Genomic DNA, 23,259 nt, shown 5'->3' on the forward strand with positions numbered 1-23,259 from the left:
GAATCAATAAACCCCTTAAATAGCACCTGTCTGACACAGTGAAGCAGGCCGCCAGTTTGTTTCTTGAAGCTCAAGCGCACTTGGGTTATGCAGCAGGACAATGATCTGAAACACATCAGCAAGTCCACCTCTGAATGGCTCAACAACAACCAAAATGAAGGTTCTGGAGTGGCCTAAAGAAAATCTGGACTTATATTCGACTGAGATGCTTTGGCAGGACCTTAAAGAGGCTGTTTATGCTAGAAAACCCTCCAATGTGGCTGAACTAAAACAACTGTGCGAAGAAGCGTGGGCCAAAATTCCTCCACAGCAATGTAAAAGACTTATTATCACAAACTCCTGACTGCAGTTCTTAACAACACAACCAGTTATTAGTTTTAGGGGGTAGCAACTTTTCCACATAGGGACAGGCAGGTTTGGATAACTATTTTTCCTCTAATAAATTAAATCTATCCATCCTCATTTAAAAACATTACAAGAAACCTTTCAATGTGCTAAATATACATAACGTAAGAAATCAGGAAGGGGGCAAATACTTTTTCACGGCACTAAATCTAAGTTGAATGAGTGCATGATATTATTAATCTAAACATTATAAATCAGAATTCACAAGTAAATTCCACTTTAAGTGATGGTACAGGAAGATCTCCTTGGTTTTACATGCTGGCAACAAAAGTAGCTCTTTGTTAAAATCATGCTTGACTGCAATATAACGACTCATTGACATAACTGTGTGGTCATATATTAATGATATTACGCGTAGGACTTTATTCTGTATGATAAGCATGTTCTTGGTGATCGCTTTCCACACATGAACTCTGGACAGTACCTGAACAATCAGGTCTGATCAGTGCCCAAAGCTGGACATTTGCAAATGTAGCACACACCAGGACAGAGCCAACATCCGACTGCACTAAGGCTGAGCAATTATTTAAAAATGAATAAAACTCAATTCAGAACCTCTAAACCACTGAAATTTTTACCTCAAGAGCATGGAGGAGATTCCAGGAGATCGGCCGGGGGTATTCAACTCCAGGCCTCGTGGGCCGGTGTCCTGCAGGTTTTAAATGTGTTTCTGCTTCAACACACCTGAATCAAATGGCTGAATTACCTCCTCAGTATGCAGTCAAGTTCTCCAGAGTCCTGCTAATGGCTTCTATATTTGACTCAGGTGTGCTGAAGCAGAAACACATCTAAAACCTGCAGGACACCGGCCCACGAGGCCTGGAGTTGAATACCCCTGAGATAGGCAGTTACCCTAGGACTGAAATCTGCTCCTTTGTGCAAGGAGGAACAGGATAAGCACTGCCAGAGCTACAAAATGACCTCAAGCAGGACACTGGTGTGAATGTCTCTGACCAAACAATCAAACCAGACAACCTAGTGGACCCTGTGTTGACTGCCTGGCACCATGAAGCCCAATTGGCATTTGCCATACAATACCAGAATTGGCAGGTCCACCACTGTCACCCTGTGCTTTTCAGAGATGAGAGCAGGTTCACCATGAGCACATGTGACAGATGTGAAATGGTAAAAGCTGTGGAGAGCATTATACTGCCTGTAACATCGTTCAGTATGACCGGTTTGGTGGTGGGTCAATGATGGTCTGGGAAAGCATAGCCATAGAGGGACTCACAGACCTCTACAGGCTAGGTAACTGCACCATGACTGCCGTTAAGTATCGGGATGAAATCCTTCAAACCACTGTCAGACCCTTCACTGGTGTAGTGGGTCCTGGGTTCCTCCTGGTGCACAACAATGCCCGGCCTTATATGGCAAGAGTACGCAGGCAGTTCCAGGAGGATGAAGGGAGTGATACCACTGACTGCCCCCCACAGTCGCCTGACCTAAATCCAACATAACACCTCTGGGACATTATGTTTATTAAATATTCAAGTAATCATGATTTTGATTTGAGGTCATATCACCCAGCCCTAACCTGGACTTTACTTAAAATGAAGTGGCTTTTTAAAGGAGGTCCAAGGTGGGGCATTTGTCGTCTCATGGGCATCTCTATCAGGTACGGCACAGAGAAGTCCAGGACTGCAGGGCATATGTGAAAACTGCTACAGAGAGGAGGGTGGACCTACCATGGGCATAAGAAAGCAGAAACATTATTTGTGTCGCAGAACACTTTAATTTAGAACATATGAAAAGCATTTGGATTTTAGCTGTTAAAACTGCCGCGTTCTACTGAAACACTATATCTCATTTTTTGTTTTAAGATTCCATCTGAGGACGCTCTGGGGAAACAGAGCCTGTGTGCCTGTAGCTGCCTGTGTTTATCAGCATCTTCCAGCGCCTCCATGTTATTCATAACAAGTAGTGACAGCTAAATAGTAGGCTAGTGTGTACAGGCTCAGGCTGCCCACGCAATACAGCCCACCTGTTGACTGTTTGTGTGTGAGGGAGGAACACTCTCAGACAGCCATAATTAAAAGCTGTTGGTAGCTAAGCTGGTTAACAGAGGCTTTAAAGGCAACTGGGGCTGTGCTGCCACCTTCAACTCTTCATCATCATTCATGATCTTTCCACTCATCTCGTCTAACACATGTCCTCTGACGCCCTTCATGTCCTCACCTCTACCTCTCCTCTTTTCCATTCATAGTTTTGCTTTTCTAAACCCATTTTCCTCCCTTCCACACCTCTTTTGTTCTGCCACTTCTCCACCCCTCCTTTCTAGTCCAGTGTGTTTAGTGACATTAATGACTAGTGTGTTTTCCTCCAGGCTTGTTCAAATGGCTGTTTGTATTTTCAGACTCAAAGCCATGTATTGAGGATTCACAGTAAAAATCCATACATAAGCACAGTGAAATTACACAGTAATCCGAGAGCTGATTTGGTCTTTAGTGGGAGAAGATAGCCTGGCAGACACCACTTTGCCTGCAGCAATGGAGAAAAAAATAAAAAATGTGTAAGCAAGAATAAAGCCTAAAGGGCAGCACAAATCTAATCTCAAGGGACAAGCAAGAAAATAGAAGCTAGGTGGACTGTTCTTCTTTTTCCTCCAATTATTATTTTAAATAAATCCATCCGTCCATTTTCTTCCACTTATCCAATTCAGGGTCACGCGGGGGCTGGAGCCTATCCCCTATCTGCCATAGGGTAAGAGGCAGGGTACACCCTGGACAGGTCAGCAGACTGTTGCAGGGCCAATCACACTCACACCTATGGGCAATTTGGAATCAACAATTAACCTAACCCCACTGACTGCATGTCTTTGGATTCAAACCCAGGACCTTCTTGCTGTGAGGCAACAGGGCTAACCACCATGCACCACAACACACAATTTTTTTTTTTTTTTAACATCCCTGATATATCCTCTATAGGGCCATGCCACATCATATCATCCGTGATAATACCATTATAAATTTACACATGATATAGAAGTGTCGTAAAACTGAAGTGTTAAGCAGTTATTTTATGCTTCTATTTAAAATTTCCAGGAAAAACACACCCTATTTTTTCCTGTATTGTCAGAAATATCATCATAGCAAAATTTCTTGAAATATTGTGATATAACGTTGAGGCTATACTGCCCACCCATAATCTTTTTCTTTTTAAAAACTGATTCACTGGTCCTGCAGTAAGTTTCTATAGTCTAAGGTACCTCAATTTTTTTTTTTTTTTTAAATCAGCGAACAGTCCAAAACCTTTTAAAGATATTTAACCAAAACATCAGCAGCTCATCTGGCTCGTGATCAATCACAGTTGGCAGGATATTGTATAATAGGAATAGCATAATAGGGATTGGAACACCCCACCACTCCTCCCTAATGTGGCATTCAGCCAACAAGACTGAGTCCTCCAAGATCATGATCATCATACAACAGGATACAAGCACATACAACACATCTGGTAAAGCTATATTTCAATGATATCATTTGGCATTTCATGCAGTCCTTTCTCATTTTGTGCATGCAAAATTTATCAATATTGAGAACGTTAACGACTTGTCTAAACAGTCTGAACAGAGTGTTGTTTGGCACGCCGGCAGAGGGAATTTGCAGAAACTGTAAGTAGTATGCCTGAAGGTTAAGTTGTGAAAATGGAAAACTGCCTGTAAAAATGACAAATGTGACCTTGAGCACAATTTGGATGAAGACCCATTAGGTGATCATTGTGTGCAAGTTTGATGGAATTCTGACCAATACCAATACCAATTCTTCTGAACTGCGAACAGACGTCTTGCTGTAACATGAGCTCATCGATCTCATATTTGAAACTGTTAGAAGCATCACTTATAGTTCATTTTAGTTGATGGACAGCTATTTACTTTTTGTTTAGTGACTGTATTTATACCAGTCCCTTTTCAGTTCAGCTCTTTTTACCAGCCCAGAAGAGAGAATCTGCCACTGATATCAGTCAGCAGGTATCAGCCAAAACAGATATATCTGTGCATCCCTTATTGTGACCAACAATATGGTGCCATCCCACCACAGTCTACAGGATTTCCAAACTTTGGAACCTGGTTGCAGAGATTTCCTCTCATTAAGTCACAACAATATTAGTGATGTCCTTTAGATGGAATATTTCCTTATACAAAAAAAAAAAAAAAAAAAAAAATCTGGATGGGTAAATCTGTCCATATGATTTTTTTTCTATAAATCACTATGTAGTAAATCAACATGAATACAGCTTTATAATTTAATGTTTTATCCATAAACCTTGAAAACATAGCTGTTAAATACATTACACTAAAACAGTGACTGAATGTAGGCTGGGGTGGAAGTAGTGCTGATCTTCACACCCTTCCTCTAATTAGATTTAGTGACTTGATAATTCCCATTATATAATGAAAGTAGCCATCTAAAATATTTATAGCCTCCAGCGACGGCTCACTTCCCCATCTCTACAAGCCCCTGGCCCACAGGGACACCCATGCCAGGAGGGGCAACATGTGCAAAACGCAGCAATAAATCAATAATGTACGATGCCCCACCGCTTCTCACACCCTCGATTAAAAAGGTCTGATGCTCATTCCTACAAACACACACAGCAAACAAACACATCCTGCACTCACCCAGGCAGACATGTTGCTCAAAGTCAGGTTGGTTCCTAATATTAGACGTGTCACAGTGGCTCCAGTCTAACCTGTCAACCCGTACTGTTTTTTTTTTTTTTTGGTTTGTTTTTGCTTTACTCTAAACTTGAATACAAGATTAAAACAGCAAAGAAGATAATCTGCAAGGGCTCAACAAAGCATCACTGTGAACTCTGACCTCTCTATGGGCAACAAAGTTAACTAGAGTGCTTGCTGTGTAAAAATGCAAGAGATGTGTGACTCCCAGCTTCATTATAAAACTAAACTTAAAGCACTGTTTGCTCATGTCATAAATGATGACATATACACAGTGTATCAAGACAAGTCAAGCCCCACATGTCATGTCCCGGGCCGGTGGCCCAGTGTTTTATGTTTTCTTGGTATGGTTTCCGTTTTCTCAGGTTGTTTTGTCTGTTATAGTTGCCCTCAGTTATTTCTAGTTCCTTGTGTCTCCCTGTATTCTGTGTCAGGTTTGCGTCTCTGTTCCCTTGTCATACTTCCTGTTTTATTTTGATATTCGTCCAGCCCCTGTCTGTTGTATTCAGTTTTGCTTCCCTCTGGTCTCGTCTTAGTTATCAGTGTCACCTGTGTTCCCACCGGTTTCCTCTTCCCTCATCAGCCCTTCTGTGTATTTAAGTCCTGCGTTTTCTCTGCCTGTTGTTGCGTCGTTGATGTTTTGTGCCCGCGTGTTCCTGTGCTCCCTGTGTCTGCCCTTCGTCTCCCTTCCAAGGTTTTTATATTCGTTTTTTCCCCAATCTAAATAAATACCTTTATGTTATGCCAATCTCTGGAGTCCTGCGTGTTTGCCCTTCCTCGCCCGTTTCCTCCCCGGTCATGACACCACACATTTTAAGCAATTAAAAATTTGTCAAATTCTATTGAATGTTGCATTCAAGTTCTTGAGTTATGGACAGTAATGTTGCGTGATGTATGGTCACAATCACGTTGATCTTTGACCAACAAACCTGAATGAGATCTTCCTTTAGTCCAAGTGTCCTTAAATTCAAAATTCAATCAAATCCAAGCTCTTAAGATTTTTGTGAAGGGGAGTTCAGCTACTGTGTTTCATTATCAAGCTTATATGATAAAAGTTAGGACAGAGGGAATATAAAATTCTCTCAGTGAGAGTACAACATGGAAAATGTGAGGAAATTTCATGGTATAAACTATTTTTGCAGCAATCCCTTTCTGGATACTGACACAGACCCATTTTGTACAACCCCAACTTTGAATTACATGAAAGAAGTACGTAGCAGGGGTCGCCCATGTTGGGTTAGGGGTGTGTACTCACAAAAACACCATTAAAAACACTGCTTTGGGGAGGGTTATGGTCCAGGGCAAACTTGCTTTTTAATGGCTTGCCTGAGGCTAACTAGCTTAGCCTGCCTTGCCTTTCAGAGGGTCAACAGGGCTCACCAAGACAAACACTACAAATCTTTTGGGTCATCTCAGCTGATGTGTTTTTCATGTCTACAGTTTCTTCTTTTGTTGTTCATTAGCTTTGAGCTAATGGAGTCAGGCTACTTATGTGGTCGATGGCTATCAGGCATGCCTGCAGGAGGAACTCAGCTTCAGCTTGTAATGTGAAGTGACATTTAAGCATTTTCAGGAAAGCCGAATGCATAGATGAAGCAGTGAAAGGGCTGATGTGTTTACTATTCAACGGCTAGGCTTAATGTCAAACTGCAGTCTAATGTAACCGGAGTGGGAGTTCCCCTCAAGGGTAGCTTGGGTGTCGTTTTTCTAGACTGGACGTGAACAAAGTGCCTGTCACTCAGTCCTCCCCCAAATCCTCTTTTATCCCTTTGTTTTCCCTCCCTATGGTGAGTTTCAATAATCTAAGCTTTCATTACAAATTTCTCTTTCACTTCTGCATTTTCCCCCCTCCTGTCCATCAACATATATGTCTCTCACCCCAAGCATCATCCCTGAGCTAACCTCTTTACACAGGTATTCATCTTTGTTGTTAAAAACCTGTTAAACTGCCTCAAATTATTTTCATATCAAAAATTCTCCCTTATAGACAGGGACATTTTATCTGCTCTTCTCTCATTTTCTTCCTCTTTCTTATGAACCGTTTCATCTTTTTTGCATCTCTTCATCATCTCTCTATTCTATCACCTTCTGTCTCATGCTTCACCTCCCATCCTCTTGCTGATTTTTTTTTTTTCCCCCTCCGATCCCTATCTCTTTCCAGGAATTGTGTCTGGCCTAATTCTCCATTACTGAGACTGATGAGCCAAGGGCTCAGTTCAATTGCTCTCTGGCTCTGGAAAACTGTGTAAGCAGCCAGCATGTACATGCAGCAGGATCATAAAAGCCCTACGACGTCCAGCTTCCTGTCCTTGCTTTAGTTTTTACTGATCTCTATCTGCTCCATCTGTAATCTGCTTTGAACCTATTGTTAGAATTTACTTGAGGTTCATAATCATGCATGAGTTGCTTAACCAATCTATAGTTGTCCACGATGTTGTTTAATTTAAACAACTTTGATCGTCTAACAAACTTCTGTTAACTTAGCTGTATAGCTTAGGTAGTAGTATAATACTGCACAGACAGCATCTGAATATGCAACAAACAGGCAAAGGGAAAATGTCACCCATAATTTTTATATCAAATTATTAATTCTATCATCCAGAAACATAACACTTAAGTCCCACATTAAGTTAAAACTACATCGAGGTCCAGGCCATATTTGGTGAGGAGGAGGTTACAATGTGTTTCTAAAGAAATATTAAAATGACTGCTAGAAAATGCATCACAGCCATGAAAGTGTAATCCTGTTATTTAAGCTGCAGTGCAATCTCAGCCTCTACGTGTTTGTGTCACAGCACCATGAAAGTTCCCAGTGTCCTTCAGTCTAAATATAGAGCAGAGAAAGCCCTCTTTGTGTTTTTTTTCCCCCTTCAACAGACAGGACAATCCCACAAAGTGGCTGACTGTTGTGCCTCTGTGCGTGCCTGCATGTTATCCCAAAAACTCTGTGTCTGTGTCCTCTAAAGCACCACTTCTGACTAGTAGAGCTGAAGAGAAAATCTGGACTTATGTAGTTCATGTCACAAGTGCTACTGCCTCAAGCTACACTTTAAGAAGAAAAAAAAAAAGAAAAAAAAGAACAATGCCCCCCCCCACCCATTTCTTATCAGAGCCTAAAACCCATCCTGGGTTCCAATCAGCCTCTTTTCTCAGCCAGAAGCTTTAACCTCTACAGCACCATTCAATGGAGGAAAACCAGAGCTGCTGTACATAAACTGATGATCCTCATCTCATGCGCTGCTAACTCGAGGAATATTGTTTGAATGTTGTAAAAAAAGGCAATTTAACTACTGCAGCTGTGATATTCAATTCAATTTTATTTATATTGCACAAATCACAACAAACAGTCGCCTCAAGGCACTTATATAAAAACTGGTATTTGTGTGTAAACAATCCTGAGAAAAGCTTTGTTTGTGTGTTTTAGCGTTTGGTGATCCTACATAATGTTTGACAGAAAACCCCAGTTTTACATTGTATTTATAAGTGCAAGGGAAAAATCACTTAATTTAGTACACTGATGCAGATTTTATTAAGTGTGAAACTGCCCATACAAACCCATGAAGGCTTGTTGCACTAACTGGATGGGCTGCCATCTTTGAACTTAATACACCCGAGGTCAGTGTTAATTTCGTTGATGAAATTTTTTCATCATAGTTTTCGTTGACGAACCTTTTTTTCATGACAATAACTAAATAAAAACTACCTAAAAAGGATAAAAACGATAACAAAATCAATTGACACTTTCGTCAACGAATGAAAACGAGACAGAAATGCTTGGCGGGGACGAAAACCAATCAGAACTTGTTTAATTTTGTGACAGGGCAGGGGAAGTTAGGAAAACATCCAATCAAACGCACAGTTGCGCAAATTTGCTCTAAACCCAGGAAGGACAAACTAGCCTGTGAGTTTTCTTTACTTCCGATGAGCTAAGTTATGTAAACAACGTCAGCAGGGAGAAAGAGAAGAGCCGATGTATGGACACATTTGTCCTTTGACGTTGTGACAAATGAAACAATGTGTAAACCATGTAGGGCGACTATCGCGGGTAAAAACACGACAAATCTTAAACAACATCTGCAAACCAGTCACCCAGATCTCCATGCAAAGGTCAGCACTTTAATGTCATGCAGGGTAAAGTGTTTTCCCAGTTTGGCGTTTGTGTTTAGAGAAAATCTCCACACGGCGGTGGATTAGCCTTTCCTAATCTTAGTCCTGAACACTGCCTGTACCTTTCAGAGCGTCCTGCTGTAAACGCTCATATTATCTCAGTAAGGTGGTGTTAATGATCAGGTGTGTGGAAAGCAGTTGAAACGCTAATGTTAATATTAATAGTATTACATATTTTTAATAAATGTTTAATTTTGTGTAAGTGTGTATAATGACTAATTCGAGGGAACTGAAGAAAAAGCATTTACATTTTACACCCTTTATATTTTAGTCGACTAAATCGACTGTAGATTTAGTCGACTATATTCTTATGATAATTTCGGCGACTAAAACTAGACTAAAATAAAAACTATTCAGATGACTAAATTATGATTAAAACTAAAATTACATTTTCGTCAAAAGACTATGACTAAAACTAAATCAAAATTTGCTGTCAAAATTAACACTGCCCGAGGTTGCAGTCAGTGAAGGTAGAAATTGAGTCTTAAGACTTCATGTGTGATATGAATTTAGATTTCAGCTTTAATGTGTTAAGAACCTCAAGTCATTTATTGTTGTTGTTTTTTGTTTTTTTTAATTACATGCAAAATGCAAATCCAAACTTGTGGTACCCTTACATACTGCAGAAAACAATTAGCAAAGATTAGCCTTCCAACTGCAATTCTAACCAGAGAATTAAAAGAAAATTAATAAATAAATAAATTAATTAATGCAACAACGCCCTAAAACTCTGCAATCTGATAACTGGGAAAATCTCGCAGTGCATAACAATAGCAGTTTAGCCAGTATCTCTATATGACGGGGCAAGTGAACCATTAATTCCCAATATAGGTACTAACCGGTTTGGGCATCTTTCTCCTCTCTCCGCCTGTCCCCTGTTGATGATCAAACAGGAAGAAGTCGTCCTCCGTTATCCTGCCTCGCTATGGGCACCAGCGCCTAAGACACAGAGTGACAAAAAAAACAAATGTCAACAAATAACAAAAACATAAAGTAGGTATAGCCCCAGGGGTACGCTGTGGTGCATTTTTTTTCCCTGTATCTCTCTGTTTTTACAGTACAATTATACATTGTCTTGAAGCTAGAATAGTGCCACTATTAGAAGAGACAAAGATGAGAAACAAAGAATCCACTGACAACAATGCGTAATTCATTTCCCTTCATCGTACCGACCTCTTCCTTACGTGGTAATGTTTCTAATAATCATTTCACAGCCCTATGACAGCTGGGATAGACTCCAGCTTCCCCATGAGCCTAAATTGGATAAGTGGAAGAAGATGGACATATGGATGGATAGATTTCACAGCATCTGCTGGAACAGATAAACTTCACATTTTAGTCACACTGCGCATACCTAAACTAACTGGATTCATATTGCCATGCTGTAAGTAACTGTAACTACAGTGATTTTTAACTACAAAAAAAAACTGCCGACCATAACTGATCAATATAGAGGTCTAGTTCTGCCATCCTTCAGCAAACCGAGTTCTGGGTTCAAATCCCCTGGCCTGCTGAGGGGGGCTTTCTGCGTGGAGTCTGCATGCTCTCTTCGTGCCTGCATGGGTTTCCACCAACTCAGGAGTCAAGAATTTTTTGCTCTCTAAAACTCCGCATCTGAAGAAGAGGGTATGCAGAGATGGGAATCACCAGACACTTCACGGCACGGTATATCACAGTGCTTCACTTGCTGGAAAATATTATTGTGATATGCTGAGTATTGCAATAACATGTATTGAGATTTACTGTATCACATTTTTTTCAACTGCATATCCTCAGAGTTAAAAAAAAATCTTGGTCACAAAGTGTTCGCTTTGATGCTTTGTTTAATCACATTTCTGACTTAAAATGGACCTGCAATAGAAACGTATTTAGGAGCACGCATGTGAATAAAAGCATTACAACATTATGTCCATGTAGTCCCCATTTTTTCAGCAAACCTGATAACACAACCACAGCAGTGACAATGATGTCACAGTTTAACGTGGAGCCAGAGTCTGTCTGCGCACACACGGTGAAACACAAAGAGACAGAGCTGTTACTGAGACGGTGAGCTCAGGTGGAGCGAAAAAACATTTTCCAAGCATCCAAAACAGCAGCGCTTGTTCCTGTAAATCACCATTAAAACCATTACTGGAAAAAGCTGGAGGAGCCCTTCATCCAACCACCTGATCAACAAGTGCCAACATGAAGAGCAGTGAACTTTGTAGCTGGTCCACCCACCACCGTTTTTTCTACACCACGAAAATCTCCAATAAAGTTACAGAAGTTAAAATAAAAGTGTATGTATACAGATTAACTGTTAGCTTAGTTTAACACAATGTTTAAATCAGAAGGATGACAGCAGCAGTCCTTATATAGCAACGATACCTGCAGCAAGCAGAGGTGAGGCTAAAGGGGGAACATGTCCTGAGACGCATAGTGCACAGAGGTCACCAGCTTTCTGCAAAGTCAATCTCTACAGCCCTCCATGTGGCCTTCAGATTAGCTCAAGAACAGTGTGTAGAGAGCTTCATGAAATGGGTTTCCACGGCCGAGCAGCTGCATCCAAGCCTTACATCACCTAGTACAATGCAAAGTGTTGGATGCAGGGGTGCAAAGCACGCTGCTACTGGACTCTAGAGCAGTGGAGACATGTTCTCTGGAGTGAGGAATCACGCTTCTCTGTCTGGCAATGCAATGGATGAGTCTGGGTTTGGTGGTTGCCAGAAGAACGAAACTTGTCTGACTACATTGTGCCAAGTGTAAAATAGGGCTCCCAATTTTACACAGTTGGAACTAGTCCATTCCTGTTCCAACATGACTAATATATATAAGTTTGGTGTGGAAGAACCTTGACTGGCCTGCACAGAGTCCTGACCTCAACCTGATAGAACACCTTTGGGATGAATTAGAGCAGAGACTGTAAGTAGGCCTTCTCATCCAACATCAGTGTCTGACCTCACAATGCACTTCCGGAAGAATGGTCATAAATGCCCATAAACACTCCTAAACCTTCCCAGGAGAGTTGAAGCTGTTATAGCTGCAAAGGGTGGGCCGACATCTTATTAAACCCTCTGGATTAAGAATGGGATGTCACTCAAGTTCATATGTGTGTGAAGGCAGACGAGCAAAACCGTTTGGCAATATAGTGTATACATGTAAAACACTGAGCCACTGACCTGGGGCTGTTGGGTTGGACACTGAATTATCATTAACGTTCATTTTTACATGTACACTATCAGAACTTCTGTTTTCTGCAGCAGGAAGTGTTGCATCAAAGCACAGGACAAACGTCAGTTCTGAGAACGCTGATGTGCTCACTTTTCTTCATGATCCTTTAAAAGACACACATACTGACTCATTCACTAACACACTTAAACATGCAGACACACATACACACACCAATCTACCCCATCCAGGAGATACAACACTGTCAGAACTCTACTGATGTAGAAAGTCTTCCAAGAGGACAAAGTAAAGGCTATTTTATGCCTTAGTTTAGATTGTATGTATACCTTACTGTATTTGACATTGCTGTGCTTGTGATTTCTTATTTTTGCATTTAGAAAATGTTTTTAATATGGCACATAAATACAATGAAAGGGTTAGTATTTTTGACAGATGTACGCAGTTAAACTATTAAAAAAAGCTGCAATTTCCTAAATGGAAAACGAGCAGTTCATTTTAAAAGACGTGTTTTTTTCTCTTTTGATTATTTATTATTGCTCATTAGTAAGAAAAGTATCTTTTCCAATTACTCAATTAATCGATGTAATAATTAATAGAATACTCGATTACTAGAATAACTGATACCTGCAGCCCTACAGGCAGCCACAGATTTTTTGTAAATGTGAGGTCCTTCTTTGACTCGTGTGACTGAGCCATTAGCTTCCTCACAATTATGAGATCGCTTGTCAAGCTAAGTGTGTCCAATGTTGGATGGTTTTTCAGTTGAGCTGATTTAATGTAAGTTTGCTTGGCTAATGTTATCTCAGGATGGTGGTGCATCTTGTTTGTAATATTCCCAGCGTACTTTAATGTATTTAATAAAATGTCAAGATTTGGTGTCCCTGTATTGATATAATATCGCAACACAAAATATTGCGATACTGTGCTGAATCTATTTTTTTTCATGTATCCTGCGTGTACCCAGGGTTATCAGTGCATTCTCCATTCCTCCCAGCACGGATGCGTGAGAGATATGTGAGAACGCTGCCGAATGAGAAATCCTTAGCGTCACTCTCGATATCAGTTGCAGTTACACAGCTGTATCACCTGCCAAACTGTCTATACATACAGCAGGCATGCCAGTGTTCTAAGTCTAAGAACTCATGCACAGATCAGTGTTCATAAGGATTTCCTCGGCTATTTATGACTTGAACTATTATCTGGACAACTATGTAAGCCACATATCTGCATAACAATGTATCAAACAGCAGCTGCTTAACGTGACGTTAGAAATCTTTTATCACCATTATATATAATATATATATATATATATATATATATATATATATATATATATATATATATATATATCTATATATATATATATATATATATATATATATATATATATATATATATATATATGTTGAGTGGTTAGGCTTTGGAGACGTTTCTTTATACTGCAACAGTCAGAGATCAGTACCACAATGTAAATGTTATATTAACTGTGTTTGTAAAGGTGGGATTAGCCCTCTTAAATAATCCTTTACCTACATGCCTCTGACTGAACCATGTCTACACTGACTGAAAATAGCACTGACAACACAGATTTACTTCTGGCAAATAAGGGAACATGGACACCTTTCCAAACAGAAAACTGCTGAGGTGAGCACAGTGTCAAAATAAGATAAACGGGCCATTCGATATGATTATAAGGTTCAATCACAAACTCAGTGAAGCACTATTAACTGCATGCTTTACTACCAAAACAGAACAAGAAGAAAGGAGCAGACTAAAGCAGCAATATTTTTGATTGGGAGTCAGCCTAATAAGCACACATACACACATATGCAGATGCTGCTGAGATCCTTTGACTACTGCAGAATATTCCCCATTGTTCAGATGAAGCTAAACAGAGGAGCAGTCCTCGACTCATACTGTACCACCATTAAACTCAGCGTGCTGAACTGCATAAAGAACAAATGAGAACCGGAGGGTAGGAGAGAAAACAGTGGTTAGTTACAGAGAGATTCAGGGAAAGAATGAAGAATAGAAACAAACAGCAGACAGAAAAAATGAAGTCATTTGCATGAGCTCCATCATGGCTCTGGACTTGCTTACTGAGAGTTGTGATGCTATCTGTACAGTGTGGGTTTATCTAGTACATCTTGTTACCTAAAATGATTAGAATGTAAAGAGAGCAGTTAGTAGGTGTCCCGTAGGTGCCAGATCTTTGTGATGTGTGAGGCCAGAAATAGACATTCCTCAAGTGTCAGCACAAAGCATTAAACCAGGCTCAGACACAAGCTTAGGCTGGGTCTGAGAAGAAAACAAACCAACACTGAAAGATTTGGTTCTCTCTAAATATCTCAGTTACTGGAAAGGTTTTGCGCTACTTAACATGACCGTAACAAACCATCCAAGAACATTTACTCAACATTTATTATGTTTTCAGTTCCAAAATAATTGAAGCAAACTGGGTTTGCTTTGTGAACTGGCACACTTAAAATATTCAGTATGTCACAAAAGAAACTGCTTTCAAATCGACTCAGTGCTGTGTAAAGCACTTGCTGTGCATTGTTAGAAGTCACAGTTTCTGTTACCCCTGACTGCCAGGTTTGTATGAGTGATGTCTTCCCATTAATCATTCCATTTAAACAGACCTATACCTCCAAGACTGGAAAACATCATTGTGAGGCTGAGGCTGAGAACTAGCATGTCTCTGCATAAAGCAGGCTTTACAATAATCACACACAAATGATTAGGCTATAGATACGTTCACTGAATAGAAAACAGTACTTGATTAGTTAATAAAACTAATTAACTTAGACATCTAACTTCAGTTGAGTAGTTTGCAGAAGTCAGTGTAGATCCATTTTCTTAATGTGCTAAATAACTGTCCTACATATTTCCATCCCCAGTACAATTCTGGCAAATGGATTATTACATATTTGAATATTCTTGAGGCAAACTGAAAATTTTATAATCACATCTGAGAGCATTGTACACACGTCCTAATTTTCTCTCTTTTACACCTAACCCTAAATTCTCTCTTTTACATTAGTCTGTTAGAAATTCCTTTTGATGTGCCACATGACTGTGGGCTATGACCTGCAAATCAATGCACCGCTCAGTCTCAGTCAGGCCTTCTATCATCACATCAGCATCCTTTGGGGGCCAAATCCTAAAGGTATCCAAGGCCCGGAATACATTTTTGTTCAAAGGGAGCTTTGGCAGTCAGATGAGCTTCTTTCTTGAGGTGCAGAAGCATCTCAACTAAGCCAAGATTATAATATGAGTGACCTCTAGACCACTTCTTGAACTAAAACTAGTTAAAATAATAAGTGAAGGACAGCAGAATCATGTTTTAATCATTATTCCGGAAGCATGAGCAAAACTACTGTCTGAAACACTGGAGACTTCAGAGGGAAGTTAAAGGTTTAGGACTGCTAAAGCTTGATTTTACTCTCAGCAGTACTGGGGTGGTAATATTACTGACAACAACAGAAGTATCCAAATCTGCTCCCAAGCCAAAGTTTTGTATCACAAAAAAAAAGCTAAAACCATCTATTCTTCTATTGTAACAGTACCAGTTTCAACTTTATATACTACTGAATTAGGTTTTCTTCTAGTAGTTGAACAGATTGAAACAGCATCATTTATAAACGGTGCCACAAAAACACAGGCCCAGACACAATCTGACAATCTCCAGTCGTGAGGGGAAAAATTTGTATTCCTCAAAAATTGTCAAATGGTTGATGGTAGTCGGTGTGAAATCAAGTGCAAAAGCCCCCTTCATGCAGGCCTAGAGACAGGTCAGTGACCCCCTGGTTAACACGCAAATCAGAAAAGGAGACCGTCCACCTTCAATGTAAAAGTTGTGACTTACTGCTGCAACCAACAAATTTCAAAAGGTGCAACTTTTACTTTGAAGGTGAATGATCTGTTTCCGGTCTTCGTTGCACTTTTTCAACTTACCATTTACCCTCCGAGCTGTAGTGCGAGTTTGCATGGAAGTTGGTGTCTTCCATTACTGATCAGTCTTTAAGCCTGTGTGACTGAGGCCTAAAGGAGGCTGACAGATGTATTGGTTGGCTGTTATCAGCTGATATTTGCCTATCAAAGATACATCAGTATTGCCATACAGGTTTTCCAGTTTGTGCAGAAACAATATATTTTTGTAATGGAAAAAAAAAAATTATTGTTGTAGTTAAGAAATTGTCATTTCATAATTTTCCCCAGACGAGAGGGTTCAACTCCACCGTCTATAATACTGCACTATTTATTATTATAATATATGATATCAAGGGTTGCCAGAACAGCAACTTGACCACAGAGCCAGGAAAAACACAAGATAGGAAATACTGCTGATAACTATCTGCCAAATAAACATGGGCAGCCGTTAACAAGCGCTGCACAACAGCTCCAGCTGACAAATATATGTTATAATGAATTAAAAAAAATAAAAATAAAAACTAGTATCTGTATCAGCACCAAAAATGCATAATGAGTCAGATCCTTTTTCACTGGAAACCCAGGGTTCTAGTAAGCATATCCAAAATGATTTCACCCCAAAATTACTAACAGCCACACGCACAAGTCAAGACATTGAAATACTATCAGTTTAAGTCCCTTGGCTGAATAACTTAAATTTAAAGTAGGAAGACTGCAAAATATAAAGCCTGTAATGAGTTTATCAGCTGGGTCACCCTGTTCAATTTTCTTCCAACCCTGCATCTCCAACTGCTTGCACTGTGTCTTTCTATTTCACATCATTAAGGTTGAGCGACAGTAAGGGAGGAGTACAATAGTGCACTGATGGGAGAAAAAAAAAAAAAAAGTCAGCAACACATAAGAATTCAAAGCTTCACTTGACCCATATACCTGCAGCCAGGAGATAGATAATGACACTGAATGCTAAGAGTCTTGAAGTGGCTGCACTGCTTTCTGTTGAAACCAGGAGTGTAGCACACCTAAAGGTGAGCTGCACAGTGCTCTGCAAAACAGTATAAAGCAAGCCTTTAAGAAAAAAAAAAAAAAGGTCTCAAAAAACATATGATATATGTTTTCAGGGTGTGTGTGTATGTGTGTCTCCATTCAGTGAAACCAGAGGGTCACTCCCAAGCGGACATAGCTTCCAGGTCACCATTCATGCAGAAAGAAGCCCTTCTCTCAGTGCACATTACTTTCTTTCATCTGTCTCATTTTCTCAAGCTGAACACCAACACGGTTGCATTTTACACACACTTTTATAGATCTTCCTGTTGCCTCACTTTAGAAATCCCTCTCGCTTGTCTTCCTCCTTTCCCATTTAACACTTCGCGTTAAGCTGAGCTGGCAATCATATGTGGAGATACTGTCGTGACTTTCTTTACAAATTCAGCCTATGGTTTTGATTTATTTGAACAAGCAAAAACAACAAAATTATGTTGGAAAAATGATTTTGTTTTTGCGTCTGCAAAAAAGTAACTGCCAAAGAAAAAAAAAAAAAAAAAAAAAAGAATCCCCACTCATAAATTTGGAGTTGGATCTGTTTCAGCCGCTGCCGTGCTCGCTCATTGTCGACTGCCCAACAACTTCACATGCTTCCTTTACCCAGTCCATTTCCATAGTGATAACTTAAATATAAAAAACTGCCTGCTTGACTGACAAAAGTGACTGCTGCTGTTGGTAAAACTCTGTCATTACATGTGTGTTTGCAGAGGCTACAAAATGTCCTGCTGTTAAGTGCCACAGTTCACACACACACACACACACACACACACACACACACACACATGCATGCACGCTTAACTTCCAGCAGCTGTTACAACAGCAGGAATCTGCGCCAACTGCTTAGAAAACAAAGCTTTAGTTAAATAAATAGCCAATTGACTCCTCGGTGAGTGTTGGAGGGGGAGACTGTGATTCAACACAAATGGCCTGTGCAGGGTGTGACCTCTGAAACTCAACACAAACTGCCTTTTAGCCACTGAAAAGGTGTGAGTTTTGATCAGGTCCTCAAATATAACAAAGAATATGCAGTGAATAGTGGCTTCTATGCGACCACCTCCGAGCATTAAACTTAGACACTGAACTTTTTTTTTTTTTTTTTTTTTAAATTGGTGGAAACAGAACACACAGAGTGGGTAGGATGGGGGGGGAGACATGGAGTATGACGGTGAATCTTGACAGTCAACTGCAGAAGATGAAGTTAATCAACTAAAAACAAACGCACGCTCAAGATGCAGGTGTAATGACTGCGGCTGAGTGTGAAAGCAGCCTGTTTAATTTACGGAGATGCACAAAGGGCGTCTGCATTTGTGGCCCCTCCTAAACCATGACCTCTATGCCAGAATTCTTCATACACCAAGTTACTAAAGCCAATTTTAAAGAGCACAGGAAAGAGAGGGGCGGACACAGGCAAAGAAAGTGAAAGAGAAGGCATGGCGTCGAGGTGCTATAAGTAAGAGAGACATGAGAGAAACTAGATAGTATCTGTCTGTGATCAGGCCTCTGCAGCTGAAGTATTGGCTCCCTGTTCCCAGTTTATGCTGACCAAGTAAAACATCTACAACATATGCTTTAGTGCTATAACTGATTACAGTACGATTTGGAAGAAAAAAAATCTAAAGCAACAAATGTTACTAATATATAACACAGAAAGGCATAAACATTAAGATGCTGCAACCAGTCAGCCTTATGTCTGAATATCATAATAACTCATTGTGGGTTTGTATTTTTTATCTGTTTTTCCACTTGAATAGTCAGAGATTTACGATTATTTTTGTTTAGTGTTCAACCCAAATTCCAACTGCAATGCAGAGCACCTTTTGAACTTGTTACTAATGCATGCATGCACCTTTACAATGCAGCGAATGGCTATAATAGATATTTCTGGCACATTCATTTTGGCTTCATCCATTGTTTTCAATTAAACTGGACTTGGCACGCATCCAAAAACAGGACAAATGAAAGCACCAAATATTAAAGCACTAGTGTGAACCCCAGTATGAGACACTGAAAACAGCAACAAAACACCAGAAACTGCACCAGTTTTCTCTAACAAGGCTGATAAGCGAAAACTTCACTCAGCGTGGACACAGCCAATACCATAACATAGTAGAGCAGTTTCACATTGGCAGGTGGTGTGTGAATACTCTAAATCGTTCCAGCTGGCAAATTGTTTTATTATTAACATTCTTCTGGTTGGTTTAAATTGCTTTAGAATAAAGAAAACCCTGACCTATTTTGCTTCCTAACATAGCAGAGAGATACAGCTGTTATTGCCATTTTTGGAGTGTCTTTACTGTACATGCCTCTCTTGGTACAATAAGGGCTCATTTTAAAATAATAAGTTCAGCCAGTGGGTAGGCAGTTACTTTCTATCCTGTCTGTTAATAGAGTATATTTTTCAGAAATTAGCACATATGTGTGTTAAGAACAAGACAAGACATTCTCCTTTTCTGGCCTCGTGCCATGGGATTATTCAACAGGTTACCCGAAAAAAAAAAACAAAAAAAACAGTACAGCTGAGAGAAATCTAAAACCAGCAGTCAAAGGTATCTGATGTCACGGTGCGCAGAGCCTCCTTCTCAAATGAGTTGTAACTCGGTCCCAGGAGTGGGCGGGACGGGAGCAACAGGAGAATTTTGAGCGACAGGAAGACTGGCCAATAAATTCCCTCGCTGTGGTGTAATGAGGCCAATCAGCAGCTCGTAATTTGCCTGACGCCGACGGAGCATCTGTTTGTGCCAGATGGACCGCGAGCGCTGCGTGTGCGCGCGCTAACGTGACTGAATTAAAGACCGTTATTTCTGTGCGAAAGCCAGACCTGTCCGTCCAACTCTGTGTGATTTACACTTAAACTCACTGAAATTGTATAAACGGAGACCAAGCTTGCTACCCTGAACATGTGCGTATCTTGCTGACAGAGGGGGAAAAAAGTGATACTTAAAGCAAAGTTTTTGTTTTTTTGGCTTAATGTTTAAAGCTTTGAGGCAGCGCAAAAACAGCGGGGATTTAAATCGGCCGCAAGTATTCCAAAGTGCCCTGACCACAAGAAACGAGTCCCCGAACAGCACCTGCCAACAGCTTCAGCATAACGACGTGCTAATCTCGTTTCAGCAGCGCCTGTTTTCGACATTGTCGCAGAAAGAAAGGCGCGTTGTCAGCGCCCGCGGCAGTCGCTACAAAAGTTGCAAACAGCAGCAAGAAACATTGTTTCCGCTCGCAGCTTTTCAGCACAGCATCATTGCCTTCCTGCACACAAACAGCTCGATTTCAGCAGCAAAGGTGGGCACGCTCCAGCTCGCCTGTGCGGCTGATAAAATAATTAGTCAAGCGCTCCGAGGAACTCATGATAGCTGAAATGTATTCCGTTTGAATCTCCAAATAGATATGCAACTAATGACCATGACTGCTCAACACTGGCTGACACTGGGTCACTCACCCGTCCTCCCGTCCTGAAACGTGCAAGGAGCCGGTTAGAACTGAGGTGAAGCAAAACCTGAGCCACGGCCGCCTTTAACCTGCCTGTCAAATTGCGCTAGGAAATAAGTTGTGCTCCTCGTCAGCGGTCAGTGTTAAAAAAAGAAAGAAAAAAAGGACACAGTTGCCGTTCTCCAGCCCAGGGAAGAAAATAAATCCCTCCTCATTTGGACGGCTTAAAGGAAAGGAAGGGCAGGCAGAGATGAAGACGGTCAAACTCACCTCTAACGCCTAGCTGCGCCGAGGATGTGTCCCAACTGTCACCCCCCTCCAGCAGGCAGCAGTACTTTATATATCCACAGCGATTAAAAATAGACCGTTTCACGTTCCCGTTATCTGCGCAGGTTCCCGGACACGCTGCGTATTGGGAGTGTAGCTATAGTGATACAGGCTTCATTGGAGGAGACTCCTCCGCCAGTCTCCCACGACCGGAGAAGAGGTAGTCAATATGGCTGACGAACTCACCGTACCGAGGCGTGGTGAGCCGAGTCCTGCAGATTCACTCCCTCCCTCACCCACCCTGCGACTGAAACTCTGCAGAGCAGCCTGCTGTGGGGTGCAGAGCTGGGGTTCCAAAGCTCATCATACCCAAAAAGGAGACGTTTTACACCCCGCAGCCTCTTCTGGTGACTGTATTGGGTCACATTTTATTTTGACAAGCCCCCCCCCCGCTGCTATTTAACGTGTCAGCAAAGTTTACAGACGTGTGATTGAAAAGTGTTGAGGGTAAATTGCTGTTTTGGATGGACTTTAAGCTAAAAGGACCAAAGCAAGCCAAGGTTTGCTGAATGTAGTCTCTCTCTTTCTTCTTTCTTTTTTTTTTTTTTAATTTGATTGCTTGATTTTGCTGCAAATATGATGATAATTTGCACTGGGACCTTTCACGTTAGAAGTCAACATTTGTGCAAATCTTGCGGGCACAGTCAAACATTAAGTTAGGAACATCAACGGAACAGTGAGCATGCAGCTCTAACTCCTTTGCTGTGCTCCAGATCTGTTCGATATCAGCTTCAGTGTGAGGCGGCGGCAGTGTCATGGCAAAGTGGAAAAAGGACAGTGTGGCACACAGTGTTTCTGGTAGTTGCAGTGTGCCCAGTTGACCCTTGTTAGTGAGCTAAAGTGATCAAAAAGCCACTTTTAGGCATATCTGTTGGAGCGACAGACAGAGGGCATAACAGGAATGTAATTCTTATACATACTTCACTCTAACAGGTGTGTTTTTTTTTACAGCAATAACTGTAAGATGTTAACATGGGAAGAACAAAGCGTCTCACTGAGGGAGATCCATTCATTTACCCCAAACAGAAGATAAACACTACTTAGTGTCATAAAGAGTTGTGTAAATGCTGCACAAATGCTGGGTTCATCTTGAATGTGTTAAAGTAAGGCACAAAGCAGACCACGGGGAGGCATGTGTGTTTTATAACACACATGCCTCCCCGTGCCCTGATGGGAAAACAAACAAAAGTCTTATATTACCCACATCAAACAGCAGATATCACTGACACTGTCGGAACCTTTACTTCAGTAAAAAAAAAAAACCAAAATACTTGTCTGTCGAGTTTCTTTCCACCTCACCAGGCGGTAGTTCCCATCTGCATCTCCTGAAAAAGCTCACCATTCATCGCAGCCTGTAAATGAAGGCTTCATGAAAATAGCCGTGTTGTGAAACAGTCCATGTGGTTATGAAGAGGAGAGATGTGTCATCTTTGAGCTGTGAGTCACTGGCACACTCGCTTGCCTATACTTGAACCAGTGTACATTTTTACTATTAGGAGGCCTCTGATGTGATAGACTTTTACCATTTATCTTTCCTCCATTTTGCTCACGCAACATTTGGGAATATTCCACCCAGCAAGTATGTGTAAGTATGTCCGGAGCGGGTGTCAAATATCATTGCAGCATGCAGGGTGCAGCAATTGAAAGGTATGTGCGATATCACTGCTGTGTCAGATGTCAGCCTCAAGGAGAAAGTGAAAGAAAGCACTTGAATATAGAGGCCAGATTATAATGGCATATCTCCAGGGGGGCTGATTCATCAGTTTGCATCTCTGGCCTATTTTAATATCCCTGACAAAAATGGGCAGTCAGAAATAGAGTATATGAGGAGAAATGATCTTTGTTTCTTCTGCTGTTAGTTGGAAAGAAGGGCTCGAGTCAGCCCTGCAGAAGCTGATTTTGATCAGCAGCTCTGATATTTTGCTCATAAACTCTCCGCAGGAAAAGGTCAGCTTGGTACTTTTAATGTTCTGTATTGTTCTCATTCCTCCACACATGGTTCCTCTTTCGCACTCTCACTTCTTCAAGGCCGCGTCCTCTCACTTTCACGCGCCACCATTTTTTTTCACTTGGCAGTTTTAGGAAGTAATGTAGTACATTAAATGGGATTACGGTAA

The 23,259-nt window shown here is 40.9% G+C and overlaps 1 protein-coding gene across 2 annotated transcripts in view; it reads right to left on the reverse strand.

The window, feature by feature from the left end:
- The window catches only part of LOC115800426 (radixin), a 44,671-nt gene extending 23,304 nt beyond the window's left edge, over positions 1-21,367 (reverse strand). The window contains exons 1-2 of one of the 2 annotated variants that reach the window (XM_030757778.1): positions 21,086-21,367; positions 10,087-10,186 (exon numbers count right to left, since the gene is read on the reverse strand). In XM_030757778.1, the coding sequence (XP_030613638.1) occupies positions 10,087-10,098 (12 nt within the window). In that variant the 5' untranslated portion in view covers positions 10,099-10,186; positions 21,086-21,367. Of the gene's footprint in view, positions 1-10,086; positions 10,187-20,825; positions 21,064-21,085 lie in introns of those variants that run through there. The other variant, XM_030757779.1, reaches the window with a different exon arrangement.
- Between the last annotated feature and the right edge of the window lie 1,892 nt (positions 21,368-23,259).

The sequence above is a fragment of the Archocentrus centrarchus genome, chromosome 21 (genome assembly GCF_007364275.1).
Source record: "Archocentrus centrarchus isolate MPI-CPG fArcCen1 chromosome 21, fArcCen1, whole genome shotgun sequence".
Classification (NCBI taxonomy): Eukaryota; Metazoa; Chordata; class Actinopteri; order Cichliformes; family Cichlidae; genus Archocentrus; species Archocentrus centrarchus.